General features: G+C 31.0%; 4 protein-coding genes across 7 annotated transcripts; 2 read left to right on the forward strand and 2 right to left on the reverse strand.

Annotated features, from left to right (window-relative positions):
- The first annotated feature begins 16 nt into the window (after positions 1–16).
- LOC126916646 (pseudouridylate synthase TRUB2, mitochondrial) lies at positions 17–1,295 on the forward strand. The gene is made up of 4 exons (XM_050722651.1): positions 17–161; positions 274–682; positions 758–894; positions 980–1,295. Exons 1-4 carry the CDS (start codon positions 17–19, stop codon positions 1,252–1,254), a joined length of 966 nt encoding a protein of 321 aa, XP_050578608.1. The 3' UTR covers positions 1,255–1,295.
- LOC126916643 (ribonuclease 3) lies at positions 1,282–11,932 on the reverse strand. 2 transcript variants are annotated; one of them, XM_050722633.1, is made up of 12 exons: positions 11,814–11,932; positions 11,644–11,673; positions 5,192–6,117; positions 4,860–5,103; positions 4,588–4,779; positions 4,154–4,511; positions 3,660–4,077; positions 2,637–3,588; positions 2,366–2,575; positions 1,964–2,286; positions 1,673–1,818; positions 1,282–1,598 (listed from the first exon to the last, which is right to left on the reverse strand). In XM_050722633.1, the coding sequence occupies exons 3-12, from the start codon at positions 6,100–6,102 to the stop codon at positions 1,432–1,434; spliced, it is 3,921 nt and encodes a 1,306-aa protein (XP_050578590.1). In that variant the 5' UTR covers positions 6,103–6,117; positions 11,644–11,673; positions 11,814–11,932; the 3' UTR covers positions 1,282–1,431. The 2 variants fall into 2 exon arrangements, with proteins under 2 accessions (XP_050578590.1, XP_050578589.1); XM_050722632.1 differs by lacking the exons at positions 11,644–11,673; positions 11,814–11,932 and adding an exon at positions 6,237–6,534.
- On the forward strand, positions 6,961–10,940 carry LOC126916647 (ras-related protein Rab-9A). Of its 2 annotated transcripts, XM_050722653.1 has the most exons (4): positions 6,961–8,138; positions 8,207–8,463; positions 8,947–9,006; positions 9,214–10,940. In XM_050722653.1, exons 1-3 carry the CDS (start codon positions 7,704–7,706, stop codon positions 8,963–8,965), a joined length of 711 nt encoding a protein of 236 aa, XP_050578610.1. In that variant the 5' UTR covers positions 6,961–7,703; the 3' UTR covers positions 8,966–9,006; positions 9,214–10,940. The 2 variants fall into 2 exon arrangements, with proteins under 2 accessions (XP_050578610.1, XP_050578609.1); XM_050722652.1 differs by having other exon boundaries at positions 6,962–8,138; positions 8,947–10,940.
- On the reverse strand, positions 10,293–16,203 carry LOC126916648 (high affinity copper uptake protein 1). 2 transcript variants are annotated; one of them, XM_050722655.1, is made up of 5 exons: positions 15,977–16,203; positions 12,110–12,331; positions 11,814–12,046; positions 11,644–11,673; positions 10,293–11,132 (listed from the first exon to the last, which is right to left on the reverse strand). In XM_050722655.1, the coding sequence occupies exons 2-5, from the start codon at positions 12,329–12,331 to the stop codon at positions 10,931–10,933; spliced, it is 687 nt and encodes a 228-aa protein (XP_050578612.1). In that variant the 5' UTR covers positions 15,977–16,203; the 3' UTR covers positions 10,293–10,930. The 2 variants fall into 2 exon arrangements, with proteins under 2 accessions (XP_050578612.1, XP_050578613.1); XM_050722656.1 differs by lacking the exon at positions 15,977–16,203 and adding an exon at positions 14,952–15,143.
- Positions 16,204–16,267: the final 64 nt, after the last annotated feature.

Consider the following 16,267-nt stretch of genomic DNA (forward strand, 5'->3'; position numbering starts at 1 on the left):
CCATAAAATATTCAGTATGTCAGCAGTAGAAACAGTGACTAAATATGTAAGCGACGCGAGACTGGTATACAATACATTAAATGGTGTAGTTGCGATTTATAAACCTGCATCTTTACACTTTAATAGAATGAGAGAAACGCTGATCAGCAACTTATGCAGAGGTTATGATATATCCTTTGTTTATAACAATTTCTTTTTTGATAGACTTTAACCAATTTACTAAAACAAAAAGTAAACCAAATTTAATAGATTTAAAGAATTCATTGCTTATAGATTTAAATGACATGTATACAAGGCCAACGATGAAGCATATAGCTATAGAAGGAGAAACAAATAAGCCTATGAAAGTTATTGTTCAAAATAGTTTCGCAGACCATCCATTAATAACAGGACCTCGTTATCAACCAAATGACTTTAAACTTGCTGCTTCAAAAGTTTTGCAACAGGACATATCTGGTGTCGTACTTTGTGGAATTAACAAGGGTAATCGATTGATTCATAAAATAAAAACATCCAAAAGTTTAAGGTTTTACAGGGTAAAAGGATTATTAGGAGAGGCAACAGATAATTATTTTCATACTGGAAAAGTAGTAGAAAAATCTACGTATGATCATGTAAAACGTGGTCACCTTGACAAGTTATGTAGCTCGATGCAATCTTCTCATCAAAAAAAAATGTTTGAGTATGTTGAGATTTAATGCATACTTAGAAACAATTATATACAATGTAACTCTATTATATTTTTATATCTTCATAGATTGTGTGGTGTAGATATTCAAAGCCAAGCTGCATACGAACTAGCAATTAAAGGCCCAATTAAACCAGCAGATCCTAATATCCCCATGGTATATACTATTAGATGTGTAGACTTTTCACCCCCAGAATTTTCATTAGGTAAATATATCTCACTAAATAAAGTTTTGAGGTAACAATAGAATTTGTAAGAAAATTACATTCTATATCCCTTATAATGTTGTAGAAATTGTTTGCACAAATGAATATGATCTGTACCTGAAAACCATTATTCATGAGCTAGGGCTGAAGCTTCGTAGCAATGCTACTTGTACTCAAATACTTTGTTTACAAGATGGTCTATTTAATATACAGCATGCATTATTAACAAAGCATTGGACTCTACAACACATTGTAAACAACATGCAAATATGTCAAAAAATTATAGATCAGAATGAAGATTGCTTACATCAGGAAAACCCTATATTAGTAAAACCTGCTTACAATCCTATGGAAATTTAAGTATTGAATAATCATGTTAAATAAATATTTATCATTTGTTATATTACAGTAGTATTTATTTTGATAATTATTAAAGATTTATTATATCTACCATCAGTTATACAATATCAATTATTATATACATACATCCAATATAAAATAACACTTCAACTGCAACAAATTAGTTTTCATTGTCGGTTATACTTCGCTACGGCTTCTTTTAGATCGCTGACTAGTATCAGAATCATCGTGTTTATCTGTAGGTTTCATGGATCTTCCCCTTGTTTTATGTTTATTTGGCCACTGTTGCATTTTCATACTCTTCGCTATTACACGTTTTTGATGATCTAGTTGTGGAAACAAATCTGTAAAAGAACAAGTGAAATAAAGTAAAAAGTTATATATTTTCAGATTTCATTTCAAATATTTAATTTACTACCTTGAGATTTTTCTAAAGCTTCTTTTGCTGAATTCATCTCTGCTTCTTGAATACTATGACCTGATGCCTTTGCTAATCGTTTTCCTTGGAAATATACAGCAACGGTATAAACTCTTGTATTTGTTGGTCCTTTACACTCAATCACTCTAAAAAGAAAATTGAATCACAATATTGTATATATTATGTATATTTTTGTAATATATATAATATATATATATATATAATATATGTATTATGTATATTTTTTGTAATATATATAAAAACATTTAAACTTGCGTGACTTGAACCTACTTGTATACAGGAATATCAGGTTCTCCACCATCCATTGTTCTTAATGTTAAGCAACATTGCTGCAATTTACTCTTTGGATCATTCCAATCTTGATTCATAATGAAATCTTGTAAACGTGGGAAGAAACATACATCACAAAAGACACGACAAAATTCTAAGCCCTTATCGACATAAAGAGCTCCCAGAAACGCTTCCAATAAATCTGCCCTGTCCTTTGTTTTTAATTCGGCTTTTGGATTACCATAAAGTGCATACTGAGTCATCCCTAAATCATCACATACTACAGCTTGAGTTTTATTATTTACAAGAGAACTTCGTAATAACTGTAAAATATAAGAATATTGTATATAATATAAGAATACTTTCTCATGTCTTTATGAAAAAAATTATAGTACTACTTACAGATAGATGCCCTTCATGATGTTCTGGAAAATATTTGTATAAATATTCGGAAACTATCAATTGTAATACAGTGTCTCCTAAAAATTCTAAACGTTGATTAGAACCCAAAGTTAAGTTCGTGTATCCTATACTGCGATCGGTAAATGCTCTAGCCAAAAGACGGATATGAGTAAACACAATGCCAATAGATTCTTCAAATTTTGTTAATTTCTAAAAATAAGATTGAAGCTATCAATATATCATTAAATACGAAATATTTTTTGATACTTACTTGCAATAGTTCAAAACTTGGTATCCATTGTCTATCACCTGTTGGTTCCTGCTCCTGCAAAGGATGTTTTGGGTAATTTACCCAAACTTTCCCGAGATCTTCTTCAGCCTTAAAAAGTGTTTCACCAAAAACTCTATCCGCAACTTCTATACCACCATCAAGAAATAATGAACCCATCAATGCCTCAAAACAATTTGCCATTGCATGTCGTAATTCTAAATCATGGCAAAGATCACTTCCGTGTGCGTAGAGCATGTATTCCTCTAGATTTAATTTCTTTGCTAATACAGCGAGGTGTTGATTTTGAACAATTGCTGCTCTGTAAGTAGCCAAACCACCTTCTTCTAAGTCAGGAAACATATGAAATAAATGAATCGATGTTAGAAATTCTACTACTGCATCTCCTAAGAACTCCAATCTTTCATTGTGCGCTATCGAAGATTCAGTTTCGGTTCTCGCACCAAATCTTGACATTATATTGATTAATGTATTAATACCACGTTTTCGAGTATTCATATAATGTATTCGCCGATCACCATATTCCGGTTGTCTTATTCCACAATTAGTCAAAGAATTCCGTGCATGATCTGGATTTGTACCAAAATTTTCACGGTAACTAGGATGTGTTAGAGCTAACTGAAGAAGATATCTGTTTTTAAATTCATAGCCTAAGGTACGCTCTAAGTTATCTAAAGATTTATGAAATCTTAAATGACAAACAAGTACTGGAATTAACATTGCATGTTGTACTATATCACACATTATTCCAGTTCTATAAAATCCTTCAGAACTAACATCCACAGTAACATCACGTTTCATTTTGCTTTGGGTTCTTAATTCCTGGAGCTTATTCTCTTTTGCTTCTAACTTTCGTTTATCTTCAAACGATGGTTTTGGCATGTTAGCCAATAAATGACGAAATTTTACATAGTCACGCCATGCTTTTTGGTAACTGAAATAAATAAAAACAATTTAAATATTACCTCTCATCAAAGAAATAATTTCACAGCAAAAGATATTTACTCTGCATTTCCTGCATAACTAAGTTGCGGTGGTCTAATTCCAAAATGTACAATTTCAGGGTATGCAATTACACCAGGTGGCTGATCTGCTTGGTTCCTATCTAACTGATCTACACGAACACTGCATGGTTTTTTTCCAGGATATGTAACGATCATACCCTTTACTTCGTCCGCAAAATTTTGCCATTTATATTGGGGCATTTCTACTAACCTAGGTAGATCGTCTGGATCTATTAACAATTTACTACTTTTGATTAAATAATTTAAAACCTCATTCATGGATAATATTTCCTGTCCATTATCAGCTAAATCACGAACGAATCTTGGCATAAAATGAAATTGACCACAACCAGATTTATTTTGCGCAGCTTGTAAATCAAAGTCTGTGAGTTCCAATATTTCTTTAAATAAATAAGTTTCTGAAAAAAAGAAAGAATTTTTTATAAACATGAAATACATTCAATCATGTAGTAAATATAACGAAGGAAAACTTACGGAAATAGTCCAATTCTTCAATCATAAAATTTTCTGGCAACTTCTCATCTATATAAAGGATTGTATACTCAATGTTAAATCTTATTACTTTACAAGTCGGTAATTTTACGAGAGGAAAATGCGAGAGCATAGAAAATCCTTCAAATATAAATTCGTGCTCGTCATGCTTAATAATTGTTGGTGTTTTGGTAAGAAAATTTGTTGGGGGGCTAATTGTTATTCGATAATGATATAATTTATCGGCATTATTTGTGTTTAAATCACATTTATTTATTGCACCCTCTCCAGCATAGATTCCATGTCTAATACCGGACCTTCTTGATTTTGCACTACACCTACACAATGGTCCATCATTCATCTGTAATATCAAACAATCTTTTTTTAACGTTAATCGCACGAAACATTACAAAAGATTGAAAAAGAAAGATACTTACTTCTCCAGGATCATTAAACCACATTTCAGGATGTAATCTTTGTGGATGTTGTTTCTTTGCCATTAATTCTTCCATTGTTCTGTCATCTTCATCCATTGAACTATCACTGTCAGAAGAAGAGCTACTACAAGCTTCAGATTTGTGCCTGCATAAACGAGCTCTAGTTTTTCTTGGGGGTGGTTCATAAGGAGGCTATACAGTAAAAGATTAAAAATATTTTTAAATATACAAAAATTTTCTACATATATTATATTACTTGAAAATAAATATACCTGCAAAGCTCTTGCAGCTGCAGCTCTATTTAGTAATACTTTCTTGAATAATTCACATAACTCATGCAGTTTAGGTGTACCTCTCATTATTTTTGGGTTGCTTTCATCTCTATTATAATATAAATCTGCTGGTGCGGTACGTGTCCATACTTTTCTTGCATTTTTCATAATACCTTCAGGTCCCATTGCAGATAGTTCATCCATTTTCCTTTCCATATCTTTACTTGTTGCACAATAATCTTGCCTTAAGATATAACACAGAATGAATTAAAATTGTATAAATATACATATATGTATATAATTTTTAAAGATGTACTATATTACGGAGGTACCTATATTTTTCTAGAAGTAACTCTCTTTCAGTTCTATCCCTGTTAATGGGGGGATTATTATTTGGACTAGCAGTTCTAGATGTATAAGATTCTTGAGATCTAGATCTCTTCCTACTTCTATAACTTGTATATGATCTCTGAGAGCGTGACGTATGTAAATTGTTTTTTTTGTGTATTGATCTTCTGTCAGAGTCTTCTTCACAATGTAAACGCTCTCTAGAGACCGATCTATTTTTTGGATGCTTTGAATATTTCTCTCTTTGGGAATCATGCCTCGATCTATATGGTGATCTGCTTGATCTACTCTCCCTTGACCTATTCTGAGGACTTCTGGAACGTCTTTTACTAACTGAATAACTATTAGAAGGCTCTTTGTCTCTATATCTCCATTCAAACCTTTTATTTTTTGGAGAATCGTTAAATTTTACATATGATGATTTTCTATCATCTTCTTGCACTTTATTTGTTTCGTACCAAGAATTTTTGCTATTTTGTGGTTTATTCCAATCAGACGAATAATTATTGGATTTCCATTCTGCATTATCATTGTTATGATATGCACTTCCATCATCCCAATTTGTGTTAAAATTACTTACAGGTTGAGAATAGTTAGACATTCCATAATTTTGATTGTTACATTGTAGTTCCGTTGGAGTTTGATAAGGAACATCATAAGAATTTGAAACTTCATTTTGATAACATGTTCCCATAGCATGATACGGTGGAATAAAATTTGCACCTTTATTTTCAGACAAAGTAGAGACCGGTATATTATAGGATGGTGGTGGCTGACTAAAATTTGGTAGTGGAAAATTTGGGGGTGGCACCGAATAATATCCCATATTTTGCGGCTGAGAAACTCCTGTGCCCCAAAAATAAGATTGACCAACATTTGGAGGAGGATTTGCCATTTTCTATAACCTCACCTGAAATATGTTGATATGAAATATTAAACTACATGAGTAAAACGGAACTTATTTGTTTCAATAATCATTGACTGCAAATATAAGATATATAAAAGATGATATTAACATGATGATGTTACCTAATACACAGGGTTTATAAAACTAAGTGAAAAATATGTATTTTTACAATTTAAAATCTTCCATGATATAAGGGAATTTCGATGTTAAATCAAATTATAAATGTTACAGACAAAATATGAAATTTAGATAAACAATACACCTACTAGAACACTATTTCGTGTTATCAGTTCGATACGACATCTAAATGTAGAAGAAAGAATCTCTCATGTACTATAACACCATCTTCTGGTTGCGTGGTAAATAAAATTCAAATTATATAAAAACAGCTAGGGCATTATGCAGAATTATAACAATTATATACAATAATTTTTATGCAATGATTTATGTAAAATATTTTTTTTATTTTAGTAACGTAGATCGATATTAATGGATCGAATCGTAATATTTTATTATATTATTATAATATGTTACTCTAGTTACTCTATAATATTCTATAGCATAATATCTATACTCTAGCTATACTCTATAAAAGAATATAAAAAAGATATTTTATTATTGCGATATAATAGCTTGTAGCAGCTTATAATCTTAAAACATTTTGATCATAATATACATATTAATGAATCAAAGCATATATACATTAATATGTCGAATAAATTATAATAATAAACATGTAACTATGACTACTTTATTTATTATTAGTTGTTACATAAATTATTGTTAGCTGATACATATGGTATAGTATTATGCGATATATACAGAATTAACATTATTTATAATTTCTGGTAGCCATATTCATCCTGTATGTTTAACATCCAACATGGGCGTTTCTTTTGTCGTCTGCAAAGTGTCAAATACTTTGCGCACAACAAAAATGCTCAGAACCAGTGATACTTTTTAGCTGTTCAGAAAAGTTAAAAAGTCGTTCATGATTCTTACCATTGCCAAATGCTTTGGAGTGAACGTACGACACATATTTGTTCAAGAAAATTGTAATTTTATTCGGTGTTGGCTATGACTCAGTACCAAAGGGCATCTTTTCAAGGTATCGCGACTTTGTTCGAATAATTAAGTTAACATCGAAGGAGGTAAAGTACATGGCCTCTGTGAGATTGAAAATTACAATTTCATTCGTCAAAATAATATGAACCCCATTTAAATTGACATTAAAATGCTGCTATAAAATGAGAAGGTTATGCTTGATCGTAAAACGATAATTACGATATTAAAGTGTTTTAAATAGTACAATTATTTACTGCACACGAATAATACGAAGCTGCAAATCCTGAGTGAGCATATATTGTTGGCTTAAGATGTACCTAATATGAGAAAAGTGAATTGACTTATTTGGTATCAGAATCAGCTGATTCCTACATTGACAAAGAATCTCTGATACTTTCGATGTTTAACGAATGAAAAATTGAATTATCTGATGTCGAAAATAGTAATATATGAAGGATATACATATATATCATATTTTTGAACATATAGTTTCTTCGTTATTCTAAAAAGATAAAGATTGAAAGATGTCAGGAAACAATTCTGCTACAGTAGGTACACTTAGAGGTGGTAATCTACAAAATCGTAATTCTCAAAGATCTACACTTTTAAAAGTGGTGATTCTGGGTGATGGTGGTGTTGGCAAATCTTGTCTTATGAATAGATTTGTATCAAATCATTTTGATGAACATAGTTTTCATACAATTGGAGTAGAATTTTTAAACAAGGATATTGATATTAATGGAGAGGCATATACATTGCAAATATGGGATACAGCTGGACAAGAAAGATTTAAGACCCTTAGAACTCCGTTCTATAGAGGCTCTGATATTTGCCTTTTAACATATGCGGTAGATGATAGAACAAGTTTTAAAAATTTAGCACTTTGGAGATCTGAATTCCTTTATTATGCTGATGTTCAAGAAGGATCAACATTTCCATTTATAGTTGTTGGGAACAAAGTAAGCAAGAATATTTACGAAGAGAGGAGTAATATTACTAGTAATATTTACAAAAATAATTTTTACAGGTGGATGTTCCAGATTCTGAGAAACAAGTTTCTACAGAAGAAGCTCAAGCTTGGTGTGCAGAAAATGGAGACCCTCCATTAGTAGAAACATCTGCAAAGGATGCAACCAATGTCGAAGCAGCATTTGGTGCAGCTGTTGCTGCTTGGGCACAACTTGAAGCTAGATTAGAAAGACCATTAGTAGAAGATACTGTTGATCTTTCAAAACAACAATCTCCTCATCGTTCAAGTTGTTGTATGCCTGTGTCTGGTGCTGAGTAGGTTACAGATACAAGATCTTAAATATTTTTTATGTTTTCACAACATAATGCATGAAACATATTTCTCAAGATTCACGATCATAATCTAACTGGAATGAATGAGAAAGAGGTAAAGAAATAATTTTTGTGATGCATACTGGCAGTTTTGGTATGGATATATAGAATTCGTTTATATTTGAAAAGAGTATGATATGTCGCAAATTGTACCAACATTTATAAATTATGATTAATGTATTTAGGATATATAAGGATATTATATTATATAATTCTATTGTTTCCTTTGACATAAACAATATTCATTTCTGGTTGAACGGTTTGAACTTAATCTTTAAAGATTAAGTCAAGATCATTGGCAACACAGTTACAAAAAATGTAAAATATTCAAACATCTAATTATATACTGAGTTGATAACGAAGACAGAAATATTTAGTATCATTGTTGTAGTGACAAATTTGCTGGTAATATACTTTTTCTTTTAGGTCTAACAAAATTATTTGAAGAGATTTCTTGCCTGTCTGCAATACTTTCCTCATAATAAGGTGAATTTTAATGCTGAAAGTAGTTTTTGTCTATTTTATTTTTAGTGACACTGTGTTTCTTCTGTTGCCAATGTGAACGTATAGATATTTTTATAAATTCATATGATTTTATTTATTCTTACAAACATTTTTCAGTTTCGTTAAAATATGTAAATTGAAGTTATATTTACGCGGAAAAAAATAATACTTTATGGTTGATATTTCCAGAATACAACTGTAAACTGTAAGGTCAAATTGAACGTCCTGCTCGTATCACGCTTTGTGCAGTTCGCGAGCTACAGACAGTATTTTAAGTATTTCAGACATTATTGGCTTGTGATAAAATAATAATAGTAATAACCATGATCATCAACTGCTTTACAAATAAGGAATAGATATAAAATGTAATTTAGCTTTGTAATCTAAATTTGCCTTATCTTCGCAGCACAAACTAAGGGCAGTGGTAGTAATATATATTTATCACAAAATCCTCTGAATCATCTTTATATATACATATATATATATATATATATGCATATATAATATATATATATAATATATGTATATATATATATATGATTTTGAAATATCTACACTATAAAAAACATACTCTGCTGCTCTTGGAATGTCCTGCAATCGGTGTTTAAAGATTTTCCTACAAAGTGAATAATATTATAAACACATTAAATAAAGCTTTTTGTACAACCTTGTACGTATAAAACGTATGAACGCATTTCTAAAGCACTGTAACTTACTTAAAAGCTACCTAATACTTTAGCGATGCTTTACATACAGGAAATAAATAATATATAATATTATTATAATTTAAGTATTATTTTCAATAACAAGGCTTGCATTAATTATAAATGTGACATGCATGCTGGTGCTTTTTGTATAGTTACATATCGAATATATAAATTTGTGGCTTCTTATTCAACAATTTGTTGATTTAAGTGCAAAGTATACATATATATATATATATATATATATATATATATAAAATTTAATCATATCAAGGTGGAGACATTTCACCAACTGTTATAATATAAAATATCAGTTCTGTATTACTTGAATATATTTTACGTCATCAGTACTACATGAGTTTCATTAATAATTTTATAAAAATATTTTATTGAATTATTTTATTTAATTATTATATATTATCAGCCAAGATTTTTACGGTATGTCTTAAATATTAGTTAATATCTACATTTTATAAATTTTATAATCTAAAAAATCGATCTTGCAACAGAAACAAGAACAAAAAAAGTAGAGGAGCTCTGTGCTTCTTTAAAAATGATAAAATATATTGGCAAAATGTTTTTCTTGTATTTCATGTGATATTATTTTATATTTTACAAATAACAGTAGTTTATGGACTACTTGGTAATAATACAATCGTTGATAACGTTATATTATAACAATACATCATGTATGCAATGTTCAAGATATCACTGCACACTTTTTTTCAAACGTTAAGATTAATTTATAAAATACATTACAATAAAAAATTGAAAGTGGCCGTATAAAAGTTTGGAGAAAAGTGTGCGTCCATCTTACGATACTTTCCTCATTTAAATCTTTTAACAATATTTACAAATTAGGTGCGCTATGGCTATCCAAATCAAAGATTTAACCTTCCAGTATTTTTGTATACAAATTTGCATTTTATAAATATTTTTTATTCAATAATAATTAAGTCATGCGCTATTTTTCTCAACGAACAATTGAAAATTGCATTCTGTATGCATAGGAATAAATTTAAACTGAGAACATTTTCTTTATATATTTGTGTAAATACGAATTTAGAATAATTATATTTCCTGCACACATATACTACATGTAATTATTTCAAAGTTCTTTCAGTCAGAATGAACTTTTCAGCAATGTACAATGATGTACATTTTTGTTGTAAAAACACAATGTATTTTAAATACATAAACAACTAATGACAATGTTCTGTAACATCCACAATAACAGATTTTTTCCACCCAAACAAAAAATAACCAATTGCTGCACCAAATACTACAGCAAAACACAACCAGACATTGTAAGTCATGAAGATCAGCATAAGGAAATATGACAGCACAATTTGCACAATGTGTAAGAACGTTTGGAACGTATGCATCCATGATAACATTGTGGGCCTGCACAAATTTATATGAAATGGATTAATTCTTGGACATAAAAAAATATATGCATAATGCTATTAATTTATCATGCTAAGCAATATTAACCATAGAATTAAACGAGATTGCAAATAAATAACGCAAGAAGATTATACAATATTACCTCGCATTTTGACCAATTCGACTGACAATTCGATACCGATCGTGTGACAGTACAAGAAAAAGATTTATATCAAAAATTTTGCCTGGCAAATACCGATAGATAAAGCGAGATACTGATACCGATACTCGGAATGTTTATGTTAAGTAAATACTCCTAAAGGTCCACAAAGGCGGTTCCATAAAATGTTAGAGATAACGTCGGTTATAGAAAATCCCACGATCCAGAGCGAAATTAATATCTTAATCGTTTATGTACGTATTTCTCCAAGAAATAGAATTAAAAAAAAAATGTATTTTCACAGAAAAGCAATTTCAAAACTAATAGAAAAAAAGAGCAAATCAAGAATTTCACTTCTCATCTACTTACGGTTGTTTGTGAATTACTTCTCCAACCATACTAAAAAAAAAAAAAAATATATATATATATATATAAAATCATATAGCAATCTTTATGTATTCAAATAAAAAATATCGAATTAATACAATCGTGAATTCCTAAACTGCCATCCATTGTACATCCGAGAGCACGAAACTTACTGTACGACTCTGTTATCCTCGGCTACGACATTTTTCTCTTGTGGCATCGTGACGCTTCTGTATTGAAGGGAATTATACATTTTCCAGAATAAATATTCCCGGTAATACTTCAATCCCTCGTAAAGTGCGGCCATGATCATGATACCGATCATCGATCCTATGAGACCACTGATCGACGAGATTTTCCATGATTCGAATAATACGTTTTCACAGTATCCTCCATGGAAGACCATCTATAAATGAAATTTTTATATATGATAGTCAGTATCAGAGTTTTATCTGTAGATGATACATACCGACATACCGTGCATCCCCATATTGCCACATGCTTCCGAGGCAGCGGCATGGTGACCTTCGTGGTTCATACTCCCATGATCCATATTAGCATGATCCATAGAACTGTGCATCATATTTTCATCCATATTTGAATGATCCATAGATTCATGAGACGCGTGATTAACGTGGGTTGCATACCCACTCGATACGTTCATCATATGGGCCATATGATCGTGAGACATCTGCGAAGAAAGGTGCAAATATACCAAACTCGATAAAACAAAGAGTCTGTTACACAAATGATCTGTTCAGAAAGAATAAAAAAGTGCAGATTTTTTGATCGGTCTAAAGTTGTCAATATTTGGTTCTACAAATATTTTAACAACTAAAAATCCTAACATTTAGCGGAAAATAGTTACGCTTATGTCATTAAATAGTTATCAGCTTTTGCGCATTGCACAGAAAGCTACTATTACAAAGGACAATCGTCATTTTTCTTATTGTTAATTCGTGAAAGTAACATGTCATAACTGGAAGGTCGAAGTAATCATTCAGAACCATACTATCGAACTATAACCAATACGGTATCAACTTAACGGAAACGGGGTGAAAATATCGTATCATACGAGCGATAAAAAAAAATGTTTCACTGCAAATTAGCAATAGTCTTTTTTTATTATCATAAACTGTAAAACTGAATCATAATTCTAAGAACACTTGTTACTCAAATGCTCGATCCGTTGACTTTATAATGAGAACATTTACCGCATTACGCGGCATGATAGCGACAAGTCTTCGTGTGCATGTTTAAACCGTCAAACTCGACGACGTCTCCTCCATCAATAAAACTGTAATTATATGCATTAACGAAACATCAATGTCACAAACCTGTTTATTCGTTTAAAAAGGAACGGATAAACTTTTTGACTTGTTGTTAAATTACTTCCTCACTTCCTTCTTATCAAAGAAACGACGTTACGTAACTAACCGTTCAAGAACAAGAAATTTGATGAAACTTCGAAAAACCTCTACCGCGATCGTTCATGAATGGACGATCATACTTTTTCAGCGGTCAACAGCGTCTTTTTCTAATTAATACTGCGATCCTTTCGTAAAATCATTCGTTCCCCTTCGGCAATCTGCCAAGCTAGCCGTGAACGAGTTTGGAACAGAAGTATAAGAAGAAACGAGTTCATGACTGGCAATCGGGCAACACGAACAAAGAGAACGAAAGAGAAAAAAACACGAGCCAGCGTACTTTCTAAAGTAGATTTCTTCGCGATAGTTCGTGAGGTCTCACATAGATCTAGTAGCTAACATTCCATTCTAGGATCTTGTACATTGTAGTCATAGGATTAAACTCTAGCATTCATTATGTTCACCTATTAAAATTGAGGTCTGTAATAAAATAATTCCATAGTTTTCAAAACGTGTGATTATGATATTGTCGGGCGTTGACGATTCGTAAAAAAGAATTATATTTTTTATTACATTGTCGGGAATAAAATTATTAAAATAAGGATTGTTTATGGTATGATAAGGTGAAAGGTCGAAGAAATTTAACGAAACCGATACGCTCGCGTTTACGATCGCCGAAAAATATTTACGTAAATTTAAAAATAGAAATACAGAAACGTACTTGTATCGTTATAGGTGCATCAAGGATTTGACTAATTATAAAAATACATTTTTCTTGAAATCACAATTGTAAACGCTGAATGTGAATGCTTTGAAACGCGATGCGTCCAGAAGATTATACTTCTCGTTGGAAGAGAAACGCGATATGTTTTATACTGAAAACGATAATCCGTAAAGAGCGTCACGAAATGCATTTTATATTGTACTGCTAATCGTGAGTACTTCGGTAAACAATATGTCTAAAAGGTATATAAACATTTTTCTCTGGATAATGAATGTTAGGTATTATATTCATTATCAACATTATTAGTATTGAACGAGGAACTGTATTTCTTATACCTTTTGTTTTTAATTTTAAAATTTTCGTAAAGAGATATCGTAGGCTTTTAAACATCGTCGAGATAAAAAGTTCATGTAGCAAGGTCTCACGTGTAATGATATATAATTTACATAATTTTACTGACAAATTTACTAAGAACAAACAGTATTCTAGGTCACGCGTAATTAAATGAACATTAAAAATGCTTTGCAATACTTAAACTGTCCAACCGGAATAAATCACTTTGATTCAGTTTGAATCGCAAGTCGATTGGTTTCGCTTTCTTATCTTTAGACATTGGCCATCTATTTAATTATTTTATCACCCGACTGAGATTCTACATCTATACGTTCTCGAATAGTATATACATAAAGGGTAGAAAATTGTTTACAAACATAGTTTTGCAATCAAAGAGTATGTATCATCTTTATGACATTTTACACGGTAATAAGGATATCTTGCTTTAAACTTTTAAAAAAGACATTCATGTATCGAATAATTATAGTCGATACATGCTATAATATCTTTGAGGGTAAATGAGTCCGGTTGTTTTTAACAACATCGGTATTATAACAGGAAAAAACACAGGAATTCTATGACATGGAAGGTAACGCTGTAGGTCAAATTAATACTGATCATGATACGAGTTTCCCTTTGTTATCGAGGGGAATTTTATGATAATATAAGAGAGTATTATTTTTAGTGAATAATTTCACCGCCGAAACCACAAGCGGTTAGAACGAACGATGACTGCGTTGAAAACAGGAAATCTCTCAAGAAAATAATAGAATTAGTGGTAATATAGGCAATTACATTTTTTACTTGCGTTTGCATATCATAATATAAAAAAAAAGAAAATAATTCAAATATTTTAATCAAACAAAATATTAAGAGGGAATATTTACTTCTGAATTCCTACGCTATCGTGTATTTCGGCCCGTTTGTGAAGTCCTACGCCATTGTGCATAGGTATAAGATGCTCCGTTGGAATCCTTATATTGAAATACCAAGATTCCATTGGAAGAATATGTTTTATAATTTTCTCGGAAGATGTTTCGATTATCGATTTATTCCATTATAGCGTCGCAGTACAACTTCTGTTTAAAAGCGTGAAACAAAAGATTTTCAACGACATTGTATACTTTATTAATCATCAAGCCATTATATTACATTACATTCTTTTCAAACATCCATATTCTGTGAATCTTAATAATTTATTTAATATATTGAAATTTATAAGTAATGTAAAATTTAAAACAATGAGAATTGAACGATATTGGTCTCAATTGGATCGATGATGCTTAGTTACGATTAACTAACTCATGGTACATTGGCGCTGAGATTTGTGGTCGAGGATTGATTCGAATTGCAAACATTAATTTGTCGATTATCTTCTAACCTATGAAAAGGAATATTTTGCTGCTAACCGTAACTCATAAGGAGTACGTAAAGCTGCAAGGATCTAATTGACAACGTTCTTGCAGAAACTGACGACGACAATAATACATTCACTTTTTATCAGTTTGAACTATCACTGTATTATGTGCACGAAACATATGCCGTATACATAAACTTATAGAAAAAAAATCGAAATGCTTTCATTTTCTAAGAACACAGTGTTAGAAGTTGAAGACAGAAGTAGAGAAATCAATGTACTAATGACAGACTTTAGAAAGTATATAGAAATTATATTAACGCTGAAACACGCGAAGGTTTGATTACATGACTATCTTACTGCATACTAGTAATGTGAATATAGCTGTCAATATGGGTCATTCATGTTTAATTTATATCGCAAGATTGAGGATTGTTTATATATATGGATGCGAATTTTAAACTAAATGTACAAAAAGATTAATTATCTATACCAATTAAATTAAATACGTTCTAATTCGACGTATAAAATAATATTAACAATATTCAAACATACCTTTAATAAATGGTCCAGGTTATGTTGTAAGAAATGGTTCCTTTCTGTAAAAATAGTTGAACGTGATTACAATGAGATAAATAGACACTTTCGCAGATTTCTCTGCGTGAACCGTCGAGCAATCTCTCAGAGACCCATTAATAAACTGCACATAACATTCACGGTTTCCTCCATCGCCGTAGATGTAACATAACGAAGACTCGGCGTAATGGTTTCGGCGGGTAAACACGTGACGCTAGAGCGATGACACCATTACATCTATCCTACAACAGGTGGCGTAATAAGTCACGC

This window comes from Bombus affinis, chromosome 5, assembly GCF_024516045.1.
Source record: "Bombus affinis isolate iyBomAffi1 chromosome 5, iyBomAffi1.2, whole genome shotgun sequence".
NCBI lineage: Eukaryota > Metazoa > Arthropoda > Insecta > Hymenoptera > Apidae > Bombus > Bombus affinis.

Bases quoted from the DNA above. Each gene is read 5' to 3' on its own strand.
- LOC126916648 (XM_050722655.1), bottom strand. From the start codon at position 12,331: ATGTCTCACGATCATATGGCCCATATGATGAACGTATCGAGTGGGTAT. The intron at 12,047-12,109 runs GTATGTATCATC...TTTCATTTATAG, and splicing joins TGGGGATGCACGGTATGTCG to ATGGTCTTCCATGGAGGATA. The intron at 11,133-11,643 runs GTAAGTAGATGA...AAATTTGTGCAG, and splicing joins GAAGTAATTCACAAACAACC to GCCCACAATGTTATCATGGA.
- LOC126916646 (XM_050722651.1), top strand. From the start codon at position 17: ATGTCAGCAGTAGAAACAGTGACTAAATATGTAAGCGACGCGAGACTG. The intron at 162-273 runs GTTATGATATAT...CATTGCTTATAG, and splicing joins GATCAGCAACTTATGCAGAG to ATTTAAATGACATGTATACA. The intron at 895-979 runs GTAAATATATCT...ATAATGTTGTAG, and splicing joins ACCCCCAGAATTTTCATTAG to AAATTGTTTGCACAAATGAA.
- LOC126916647 (XM_050722653.1), top strand. From the start codon at position 7,704: ATGTCAGGAAACAATTCTGCTACAGTAGGTACACTTAGAGGTGGTAAT. The intron at 8,139-8,206 runs GTAAGCAAGAAT...TAATTTTTACAG, and splicing joins TTATAGTTGTTGGGAACAAA to GTGGATGTTCCAGATTCTGA.
- LOC126916643 (XM_050722633.1), bottom strand. From the start codon at position 6,102: ATGGCAAATCCTCCTCCAAATGTTGGTCAATCTTATTTTTGGGGCACA. The intron at 1,819-1,963 runs GTAGGTTCAAGT...TTTTCTTTTTAG, and splicing joins CCTGATATTCCTGTATACAA to AGTGATTGAGTGTAAAGGAC. The intron at 1,599-1,672 runs GTAGTAAATTAA...GTTCTTTTACAG, and splicing joins AGCTTTAGAAAAATCTCAAG to ATTTGTTTCCACAACTAGAT.